The sequence below is a fragment of the Vitis vinifera genome, chromosome 14 (assembly GCF_030704535.1).
Source record: "Vitis vinifera cultivar Pinot Noir 40024 chromosome 14, ASM3070453v1".
Classification (NCBI taxonomy): domain Eukaryota; kingdom Viridiplantae; phylum Streptophyta; class Magnoliopsida; order Vitales; family Vitaceae; genus Vitis; species Vitis vinifera.
Window position 1 is genome coordinate 29,668,649 of NC_081818.1, and position 12,209 is coordinate 29,680,857.

Consider the following 12,209-nt stretch of genomic DNA (forward strand, 5'->3'; position numbering starts at 1 on the left):
CTTGATGCTTCGAAAAATATTAAATAACAATAAAGTCAGTGCACTCAACGGTTTCGGAACAGGAAAAGCAAGATAATAGGGTGTGCTGCAAAGTACCCTATGATCTCTCCTATACTCCCCACTTTTAATTACTGGGGATTTATTTCTAACGATTTCTTTATTAATTATTCAGAGTACGTGGCAGCTGTAGATGAGGTGTTGTACACGTGTCGGGCTTTGGGAGAGGCTTTGACAGGTGGCTCTAATGGATTATCTTTTTTAAAGGTAGTAAGTTAGGCGAATGACCAAAAGCTCCGGTCTAGTGGACCAGAAACGCCAAATATGGGAGGGACTGAACCGTCATTTCAGGATTCTCGAGGATGTTTTTGGTCCTGGTACCTAGAGGTACAAACCCAAATAACGGTCATCTCCGAGGGGTGGATTTGTCGGGATGAAGGGCGTAGTCCAAAACGGTGCCGTTTCGGGAAGCCCTTCAACGTCGAGAAATTCTGTGAAAGCCGACAAAAATATCTTTAATTATACGGATAGAGTCAGATTTTAGTGACGTAAATTCCCTAATTTTGATAAAACGGACCAATTTGGCAGTAAAAGACCATTCAACCACCACTTTAATTGCATTTTTCCACTTTACCCTCTTGGTGCGACTGGATTGTTAATTTGTTAGGCAAAAGCTAAATCCATGATATTGGATGATGGCAATCAAGGTCAAATACGTCTTTTTACTACGACTAATAACATATTGGAGATTTTGAGGAGTCTAAATCAAAAGGGGAAGGGAGATTAACAGTTAAAAAAAGGGAGGCCCCAGCCCTTACTGCAACTTGACAAAATTAAGATGGGTTACAGTCATGTCTCAGAATTGCAGGCTCTGCTTTTGGGTGTTGGGTTAGGCAGTGAGAACTCGGTGACTCGGTGGGTGGAGTCGGAGTGGGGGAGTGAGCGGCAGGTGTATTTATTACACAACATCTAACCCTGGGTGGGGTCAGCAAGTTAACCATGGATTAGAACCAGAGTTAAAAAAACAAGTGGTTAAGAAGGACAACCACAAAACCGAGATTTTTATTATCAACACTCTCAACAGTCATCACTCATCATCATCATCATCAACAAAAATTTCTTCAGCTGAAAAAACCAACTATTTTCTTTTTCTTTTTCTTTTTTTTTTTAAGGTTTTGGGTTTGTGGGTTGTGGAATTTTGATTTTGGATGGGTGGGGAAACCCTAATGAGGGGTTTTGAGTATTGAAGCATGGAGGTGAGTGCTGCTGCTGCTGCTGTTGTTGCTGATACTGGCGCTGGGGCCGCCGTTGGTGGCGGTGTTAAGAGTCCGGAAGCCGAGACAGAGACGCCGACGCAGATCCAACCCAGGAAGGGGTTGTCCTTGACGAACGGGGTGTTGAAGAGGCACCAACAACACCACCACCACCACCACCACCATTTCGCGGCGCCCCAGGTGGTGGTGGCGTACAAGGAATGTCTCAAGAACCACGCGGCTAGCTTGGGGGGCCACGCGTTGGATGGGTGTGGCGAGTTCATGCCCTCGCCGACCGCCACCTCAGCCGACCCGACCTCGCTGAAATGCGCTGCCTGCGGGTGCCACCGGAACTTCCACCGCCGAGAGCCGGACGACCCGCCCCCCACCACCCACGTCATCGAGTACCAGCCCCACCACCGCCACCAGCCCCCGCCTCCCCCGCCGCGCCCGCGCAGCCCCAATTCCCCCTCTCCGCCGCCGATCTCCTCCTCCTACTACCCCTCCGCGCCGCACATGCTGCTCGCCCTCTCCGCAGGCATCTCCGGCCCCCCTGAGAACGCCCCTCCCATTTCCTCTTCCCCCGCCTCGGGCGCCAACGGGCGGAAGCGGTTCCGTACCAAATTCAGCCAAGGGCAGAAGGAGAAGATGTTCGAATTCGCGGAGAGAGTTGGGTGGAAGATGCAGAAGCGAGACGAAGAGCTAGTGGCGGAGTTCTGCAATGAAGTTGGGGTCGACAAAGGAGTTCTAAAGGTGTGGATGCATAACAACAAGAACACCTTCGGCAAACGAGACGTCAATGGCAGCAGAACCAGTCTCGACGACAACAACGAGAACAACGAGAACAACGAGAACACCGAGAACACCGAGACCAACGAGACCAACGAGAACAACGACAACACCCCTCACACCATGGAAACCATCCACCATACCCCAAATCACAACCACACCAACCCCAACCCCAACAACAACGATACTACCACTGCACATCTCGCCACTAATGGTTCTTCTTCATCTTCTTGATCTTCCTTCCCAATCTTCTTTCCCCCCACCAATGAAAAATAAGCATTAGAAAATAGAGATTAAGAACTGTATTAGAGTTTATTAATTAGCTATTTCTTTTCCTTTTCCTTTTTTTTTTTTTTTTTTTTAATTTTCCTTGTTTAGTTTTTATTAATGATGCTGAGGAGATAACAACGAACTGAAAAGGGAATTCATTTTGATAATTTCCTTTCTTCTTTTGTTAATTGCTTGCTGCATCTCTTTCCCTTTAATTTCTCTGCATCTGTTGTTGGAACTTGCAACTCTCAGCTCTGCAACTCTGCTTTGGGATTGTTCTTAATACACACTAGCAAAAGAGAAGGCTGTGGGTTTGGGTGTTTGTGTGTCTGAGAGAAGGAAGCAAAAAGTGGTGTAGTTTCCCAATATTCTAATATGCATGTATGATCAGTTCCCTTATACAAACACTTAAGAATATTTTCAGCATTTTTAGCAGCTTATTTTATAGAGCTTATGGTATCACCTTTTTTATTCAATCTCACTTTACTTTATTTAAGTGGATAATCACACTTGGTGTTTGGGCATTTGGGCATTTGGGTCTGTATACAAATTTGGAATTCCTTTAGTTTAGTTTATTGTGAGTCTTTGTGATGATACCTCAGACCACAACCCCCCACATTTTATTTTTAATAGGATCATCATAATGTGGGATTAGCCTAATAGTTAATGAGCAGTCTCTTAATAAAGCGTGGGATTTTGATTGGGTTTTTGTTTTGTCTTGGGTTTTATTTTTTTATTTCACTTTCCTTTTAAGGGAAGCAGAGTTCATAATGAATATTAAATGAGATGACGAAAGGACCACTGACCATTGTGTCTCTTGTCCATACCACCACCACCTCCTCATCTGGGTTGTTTTGGGTTTGGTCATTGGTGAAGTCAGTAATCTTGTTTTATGGGGGGGGGGCTGAGTCTTGTTTCCTCAGCCTCAATGCCAACCACCCAAGCATGGGTCTGTGGTTAGAGGAAATGGGTATAGCTGGAAGTGTGGGACCTTTAGCCAGCTTTTAGGTTTTTTTTAAATCTGAAAAGAAGGCATATGATTAGGGTTTTTTCTGATTAAAAAAATAAACCACCAAAGATCTTCTGAATTACTCAAAAAAAATTGAAGGAAAAAAGAAAAGCAGATTCTTGGGTCTTGGAGCTATCAGATAAGATCTCTTTAGTCAAGTTAACCATGGCCTTTAGTGCTGGATATTTGGGCAACATCCAATGTGATTTGGTATTAAAAAAACCAAAAAGAATGAAAAAGAAATTCAACCCATTTAAATTTAAGGTGTGAGGAACTAGGGTTTTTGTTTTTGGGGTTCCAATAATTTTGTATAATTCTTAGTTTTAGCTGTTATCCACAGCTTCTTGCATGTGCAATAATGCAGTACCAAACTGAAAGAGTAATAATGGAGAATTGCATAATAAGGGAGTTGGGGTTTAGCGAATGAAGTTTAAACTTGGTGCTTTGCATTTGAGAGGCAGCTTTCTATTACCTACCTCTGCGTGGTGTGTTGGAGCCTTGGTGCCCCCACCACCCCACATATGATTAGAAATCTGAACTTAGTGTGAGTAATTGGTCACCAAAAACTGAAAGATCTGCCACTTATTCATAATTCTTTTACTGCATTTTTGCCTGTCTCCCTCCCTCACTTCTCTCTTCCTTGTCAAGCTCTTGCTCCTTGGGTTCTCTGTCTCTACTATGGCCCCCATTTCATATTCTCGATGAGCAGACCCATAGGGGTACCATCATTCACTCTGGCTCCGCTCTTTGTACATTATACTAATGTGGGTAGTGTGGGTGGTATCATCAGGAAATTTTATTCCGTAAAGACATAAGATTGATCGTGGTAGCCCACCTAGTCTCATTTTGCAGTGATGATCAGTAAAATCCACTATTTGTAGATGCAATAAGAGGCCACTGTTTAGGATTCGGTTACTGTACAAAAATATGCTTGTTTTCAATACTTAATAAGAAGACATCCCCTCTCACATGGTGTCCTTATCCATTTTCAACTTCCATTGTTTATATTTTTCTATTTTAGTCTTGTTCGTCTGTATCTTATGATCTAGATTTCACTATAAATATTTAATGGTTCTGATCTTTTGTTACATAGGTACTGTTATGGCACCTTAGCATTTTCATAATGTTTATGAGCTTATCTTTCCAACAATAATGCCAATTGGGAGCCACACATTGACTTTCCAATATGCTTCTTTTTTCCCCTCAGGAGGCATAAATGATAAATGTTCTTTATTTTACATAATATTATAAAATGATTATGTGGTACCATTCTGGCCTCTGGTACAAAAAATGGAAAATTTTCTTCAATTTTGTACAAATTATCTGTATTCATTTTGGTTGGAGAGGGTTCGACCCTGGTTGGATTTTGTGGAATCTTATGATATTATGAAGCATTCCCTATCCATATATATTGGGAAAAGGATTAAATTCTTCTAAACCTAATTGTCCACTAAAGACTATGGTGCTGCTCTTTGGTCACACATGCATGAAGCTCATAGAAACAGCTATCACAATGATACTTTTAAGATAATGAATGAGACACTACTACAAGAGTACTACTATGCATTAATGTTAATAAAGCTATTTTACCTAACATATATAATCGACAGATATCCTTAATTTTGGTAATTATTCACACATCCAGAGCTATAGAAGTTAGGTTCCCAATAGGAATAGCACTGAAGCAGTACTGCTCTTTAACTGGTTTTAGTAATGGGAAAAATGAACCAAGGCCCATGACCATTTCCAAGGGACTGAACCTTTTTTTTATCATGTTCCATGTGGTGAAATTCAAGAAGAGTGATACTCCTCTCTGGAAACCCAATTTCTTCATATGGGCAAAACCCTAAAAAGAGGAAGGTGAATACCAGACACTGCACATGTTCCACACATGCGGTTTCTTTTCAAACGTGATGAAATGCATTGATCAATTGTATTAAAATCGAGTTATTATAAATGGTATTAAAACCGATCTTTGATTTCGTGGGAATTTGCTTGATTTTATGAGGAATATTTATCTGTTTGATTCGACAAACACGTTTTGGCGTTACATATGCTGTGTGAACTAGGGAGATGCTGGCTGTTATTTTTCGTCCTTAGATTTTGGTGTTCGGATGCTGAAAGAAACAGAAAGAGAAAGTGGGAAGTGGAGGGTTGCTTTTTTTAATATAGGGGGGCTGAGTTGAAGTTACTGAGTAGCTTAGCTGGAAAAAGTGGGATCTAAGTTTACAGGCCAGAGGTTTAACCTCTGGCATGTGCATGGTTGATTGACCACCATCTTTAAGAAAAAGGTGAAAGGAGTCATGCAGACATAAATTGGGAGCAACACTAATTGCAAGCCTACGGAGGACCACACGCCTTTACTTACGACACGAAAATGAGTCATTAGTGCACTTGTGAACGATGTGGTCCTGAATATGGCGTTTTCTCGATTTATGCCGATGGATGACTCCCATGTTTGTGTTTTTTGCATCGGCCTTTTTCTAAGCAAACCCGAAACCGTGTGCTTAATTACTATAGATTAGGATGCTTATAGAATGTTTTTAGTTGAGATGTCCAATATTGCTTTTTCTAAATTTTTTTTTTTTTGAAAAATGTTGTTTAAATTTTCTGCGAATATTTGATTTTTCTTCAATAACAATTTTTATGTTAGAAGTGATAGGTGCCCCTATGAGGGGGCAAGTTGCAAGGGCTCTATACACTCATGTGCAATAGGAGGCATGGACTCGTTCTTTGTGGGAACTATTAAAGGAGAAACAACCCACTTGTCTATCTCAACTAAGGAACCAGGCTGGGTACGGCCTATTAGCCTTGTCTCACACGTTGGCTTCTTCCACCAATGGATTAGGTCAAGATTTTGCTGCTCAAGGTCTCTACTTTTGGGGCAAGGGACAGTTTCATTTGAATTAGGGGGGACTGACCCTATTTATTTTAGGATGTACATTTATAACATGTGTCAATAATTTTATAACATGGGCATGTACATTGATGTGAGTTGGCTTGTTCAGAGGCTTTGAATGGGCCTCATCCCTTTCTATCTTAACATTCTCACTTTCTTTCTGGCCCCTTGTGCATGCCCATGGACTTTGCCTTCTAGTTGTCTACGAGCCCATTCAACAATTGGATTTCTTGCCCAAGTTTGGGTGTATTTTCAAAAAAATATATACATTGTATTTATTGTAAGCCATGCTTAAGAGAGTTTTGTGACGGTCAAATACAACCTTTTAAAAGGATATTTAATAGAACTTTCAAATGCAGATATCACATTTCTCAACATGGTTTATGGGTTTTAGAAAAGTAGACAAATCTAACTAATTATAATTTTATTTTATTTTTAAAGAAATTAACTAGAAAATTATTTTTTAATATTATCTTTTCTTTCTTTAGTACTTTCTAATAGGGATGGCAACGGGGCGGGTTTTTTCGGGTACCCGCCCCTAATGGGACGGGGTTGAAATTTAATAAATGGGTTTTTAGCGGGTATGAGATATTTTTTTTAAACCCGGGACGGGTTCGGGGCGGGTTCGGGTATTGCCCCATCCCGCCCCGCCCCGCCCCGTTTACATATAAAATCAATTTTAAAATTTAATTTAATTTAAATTTTAAAATTAATTTTATTTAAAATTTTATTTTACTATTTTTAATATATAGATAATAATAAAAAAATTAATAAAATAAGTTATAAAAAATATAATAATTTTATTATTTATAAATATATTTATTTTAATGTAATTAAAAATTAAATTTTTTTTTTTTTAAAAAAAAGAGGCTAAACGGGGTGGGTTTGGGAAATTCCCAAACCCGCCCCGCCCTGCCCCGCCCCGTTTAATTTTTTAAACGGGACGGGGATGGGAATTATTTTTAATAAACGGGGCGGGGTTGGGATGGGGGCGACCCGTTCCGAACCCGCCCCGTTGCCATTCCTACTTTCTAATAACCAAATATAACATGGAAATTCTTATATATGAAACCGTTTCATTTATAACTAATCTTCTTCAAGTACTAGGCTAATTTAAGTTATTTTGTAAACCATGGTTGGGGGAGTTTTTTAGACTTTAAAATAAGCATTTGAAACTCAAATATAATTTTTTTTAAGGACATTAATAGAACTTTCAAATACGGGTATGACATTTCTGCTGACATCTTAAATTTAAGTAATGAAAGCAATTTTTAGAGTTAAAGTATTAACTTTTATGTTTGGACGCTCTGAAACCTTAAATTCCAAGTATTGAAAACGATCTTGAAATTGTTGGAAGTCTTGTAAACCCACGATTTTTTACGCAATTTTCGCTCGATGACTTAACCTCATTTTTAGCATACTTCCAATGGAGAGGAAAGATGAGTAGAAGTTATAATTCTCTTTCTGGATGGTCGAAGACAAAAAGTGATATAAATCTTGGGGTATAGGTTCATAACTAGGCTTAAGTGACTTGAGTCCACATGAGGTTTGGGTCATTTAATTTAGCCTAAATTAAGTTTTAATTAATTAATTACTTAACCTAACATGGTCCACTCATTAATCAATTAGCTAAATTCAAAGACTTTGTTCACTTATTCTTGTGCAACCTTATATAATTACTAAAACGCCTTTATACACAAAAGTGAATTTAGAGTCAATCTGAACTTTATAACTCATACCAACAAGGTATATGAGCTTAGAGCGAGGACTATTGAGACTCATAGGAGTACTAACTCCCTCAAAATTCAATTCTAAAATTGATTCAACATCCAACTACAAAGAATCAATTGAACTCCAGTATCTTATATAAATAACAATAAGGCATTATGTGCTTAGGTTTGTGGTTTACTATTTGTTGAGTTTAATCTTTCCATGAATTGGTGTATTTGAAAACCAACTTTACTATCCTTGAGTTATAAACTCTCTTTTTGTATATTCAACTAACATGTCTTAGTTTCAAAAAACCTATGTCAAGTTTCTCTTAAAAAACCATTATGACTATAGTTTCTATGAACACACCTCATTTGAATCACTCAAGGGGACACTCTATCTCAATCCCATGAGCTATCATGGTACCTCTATTGAGAACACATACTGCTATCGGTTTCCAACAACACTGACCTAATCTATAAAGAATATATGATCAATTTATGAACTTATTAACAGGTCAAAGCTATTGGTAACTTTAGCATAAACTCAATATTATTTCAAAGTTAAGAGACAACATAATGAAACAACTTAGTGAGGTTATGACTACTTGATAATGTTAAGTCATGACTCACCATAGGTTTTGTTTAATGTGCAATAAATACGCATTAGTGTACTCATCATGGGAAACCAATTCTAATAGCCAAAACTAGCCATCTCTCCAATTGAGAGGTGGTACACTACAACCTCTAATGGGTTACCTAAGCCTACGAATTGACTATGAACAAGTTATCTATTTATAATAAAATCTGTGACTTGAATCTTTTGTGTAATTCTTAATACACCCAAGTTACGCACAATGCAAAAGATGCATACAAGAATGCTTATAAAGTGTAATACATGAAACAATGATAGATAAAAGTGAATATGAAATATTATTAAATAATGAATTTCAAATTTTGTTACATCATGTCATATTTTTAAGAACTCCATCCTAACAATTTTTTAATGAGTTTTATGTGTATTGAAAAAGTAATTCAAGAGACTTAAATGTGGGAGGATTTGTAAGAAAATATTGTATTTGATTAATTTCTTTAAAAATATCAATTTTATCCTTGGTTTTTTTAATTTTTTTAATTTTTTTTTTTGTTAAAGAAAGTTTTCAAACATAAAAATCAAAGCTATTGCAAATAAACCTCTTTATATATGTATTGGGTAAGGTCCTTGATACCCAAAAATGACAAAATTATATCTTAGGAACAAACTCGGATAAATTCCCATCCAAATTTTTACCAATTTTGAGAGAAAAAAAAAGTATCCCAAAAGTACCCTTAATTTCATCACAACTTTGAACAAAGTATGCTTGATAATATGCTCTTTATTTGATGATGAAAAGTGAAAATTACATAAATACCTAAATTTCAAGATGATGGAATCACCAGATATGACTACTCTAAAAATGCTAGGAAACGATTCATTAATAAATAACCTCTTCTTTAGATGTTCTTTTCTTCTTCTCTTAATGATGTTTTTGTTATCTTCCTTAGTGTGTCCTCCAATAAGATTACTCGAGTCCATTTGCACATGATCATATATACAATTCTCTCCATTGAACGTGTACCTAGCTACTTGTTCATCTCACCCTCTTTGAGGTGTTGGCGAGAGTTATTGGTCTTGATGAGGAGATACTAAGCTTTCCATACCCAAAAGAATGAAAAAGAAGAAGGTGGAAAACTCTGAAAAGATGAGGATCAAAGCTACCTTAAAAATATCTTGTTAGGTATATATATTGCTGAATTCGAAAGCCCTTATATCCCAAGATGAGTTATTAGTTACCACTTGTGCATGCAGTGTTATATCTCAACATTACTGGCCTAACAATTCGACTATTATCTCACCAATTCAGTAAGTATTCATACCCCAGAAACATGCAAGGACTACTTTTGATATTGTGGATTTGACATCTGCCTGACGCAAAGGTTTGCTCTCTCCATGCTCGGAGCCAGAATCGAGCACTTAATTGCTTACACACCTCACATGGCAAATATCTTACCATAGGATGATGAACCTGAAATTCTTGAAGCAAAGGAGAAAAGAAAAGAGAGTTGGTGAGGAGTTTGAGTATCAGATTGGTAAGATCTTCATCAGATGTGTTTGCAGACCAAAAGAGCTTCTTGTCACTGCTGAATGATACTTTGCATGGTTAAGTTTGGCCAAACACATCAGTTTGATGTTCCTATTTTACTTTTGCATTACCAACAAAAAAAATATTTTTAGGGTTTAATAAGGTTTGAGGGCTTTTTCCTTTTTAGCAAAAGAAAAGAGGATTAGGAATCAAGTAACATCAATTAAACTAGATGAAAAAAAAGGCTTTGATACTTCATTATGACTTTTCTAACTCTAGACCTCTCTTTTAGTCCTTCCTTTTTTTGGTCGCTTAATTAATTATCAATTATATTGACCAACCAAAAGAGAGAAGAAATCAATCCTTATGAGATCAGTGGGTTTGTTAACTTAAGCTTTAATCAACTTTTAAGGACAAGGTTAAAGAACTATTGTCCATTATAACAACCAACATGATTAGATATGTGGGCCTCTAGCCTTGATAAATGCAAACGGATTTTTCCATACAGATTAGACTGCATTATCTAGGATTTATGCAGTGGATTTTTGTCAAAGTGCCAAGGATCAGCACTTACCTATAAGTTGATGCTATACAATCCGTCAAAGTTCATTGATTAACATTGCTAGAGACACTTTTCTCTGTTCATATGAAAAATAATTCCCAATTTTCATTATTTCAAGATCCCCCCATCAGTCGATATGAGCCACAGGAAAAGCATATCTTGATAAAATTATGTCCTATGCTAACTTAATTATTAGGTTTAGCTCAAGTGGAACTAGGAATGGAATAAACCTAGGTAGCGCAAAAATGAACAGTATAGGCTCATTGATTGATCAAACAAAGTAGTAATCAAACAAATGAAGGTTCTAATCCTTTAGGGTTTTCGGTGTTTGCTAGGCAGATACTATTATATCACTTCGTTGAAATGGTGCAACTTCTTATACTTGCAGATGGTAAAGTTTTTTTTTATCTGGGGTTGTCCATTTAGATTCCTTCTCTCCCTGGCTTACGTTTCTTTCCACTTTGAAGTAAAAACTCAATCTCTAAAGATGGTGTATATAAAGCCTCATGGCTCATGACTCTTATCAATATCCTACTCTATATGCTAGCAAACCATAGTAATAACGTGGCATAAAAGAGCCTTGTCTCTTCAAAAACACAACTGTACACTTTATTTCCTCCAATCATGAAAGAAGAACAATAGAAGACAAGTTCAATCAAGTCCATCAGAAACAATCCCAACAATCTCAAACTGAAAACCCAACAAAGGAAAAACGATATTAGACAATTCTTTACAAGAACCACATATGTAAATATGTGTTTGTTATTAAAATCCTATCTCCCGTTTGAGGGAGCGGAAGAGCACGGGCACAAGACCTCGGTTTCCACTTCCCGCCTGTGGAAGTTCCTGTGGCAGCCGCAGGCTGCGCAGATGAGTTCACTGCTGGTTCCCTCTTGGCCGCTCGCCATGAACTCCCTACACCCATCAACAGCATGCCCTCCAATGCCTGCAGCGTGATTCTTCTGGCACTCTCCATACCTCACACTCCTCACTGTCAAAGATGAATTAGTTGATCTTCTTGACGGCTCATTTCTCCTCAGCACAACTTGCCGGTGCCTCATTCTACAAAATCCCAATTCTTCTCTACCTTCTTCTTCTCCAAACCCTCCAAGAAAACAGCTGTAGTTCTTCAATTATTTCACAGGCCCAGAATCAGAAGCTGGCATAGAAGAGAAGGACAGAGAGATCGAGGGATATGGGGGAAGTGGGAAACTCGTTCCGAGTTTGTTCTTGCATACCCTAACCCTAGAATGCGTATTTATAGCCTGTAACCCTCTTATTAGGGAGTTAATCTTTATTGCAAATAAGAAAAGCCCCATTACTAACTTTTACTTTATTCTTATTCTTATTGTAATTTACCGATGTCATTTTCTGTAATTTACTCTCCAAAAACCCTAGAGTGGTCGATGTGAATTGATCGTCCAACTGCCCTACATCTCATTGTCACGAATAAAAACGATTCCCACGTAACCACGGCAAAACCAAAAATGATGAGAAAACCTTTCGCTTGGCCCATTACAGTGACTAGATTCTAACAGAATGACCAGCTAAGCACCCTTTTTTAATTTAAAGCTCCATGCCCCTAAATAGTAATGCCA

At 38.0% G+C, this 12,209-nt stretch overlaps 2 protein-coding genes across 2 annotated transcripts; one reads left to right on the plus strand and one right to left on the minus strand.

The window, feature by feature from the left end:
- The first annotated feature begins 868 nt into the window (after window positions 1-868).
- LOC100245714 (zinc-finger homeodomain protein 9) lies at window positions 869-2,497 on the plus strand. The gene has a single exon (XM_002283497.5). The coding sequence runs from the start codon at window positions 1,248-1,250 to the stop codon at window positions 2,271-2,273; it is 1,026 nt and encodes a 341-aa protein (XP_002283533.1). The 5' UTR covers window positions 869-1,247; the 3' UTR covers window positions 2,274-2,497.
- An 8,701-nt stretch (window positions 2,498-11,198) lies between these two features.
- LOC100268029 (mini zinc finger protein 2) lies at window positions 11,199-11,837 on the minus strand. The gene has a single exon (XM_002283510.4). It carries the CDS (start codon window positions 11,670-11,672, stop codon window positions 11,385-11,387), a length of 288 nt encoding a protein of 95 aa, XP_002283546.1. The 5' UTR covers window positions 11,673-11,837; the 3' UTR covers window positions 11,199-11,384.
- Window positions 11,838-12,209: the final 372 nt, after the last annotated feature.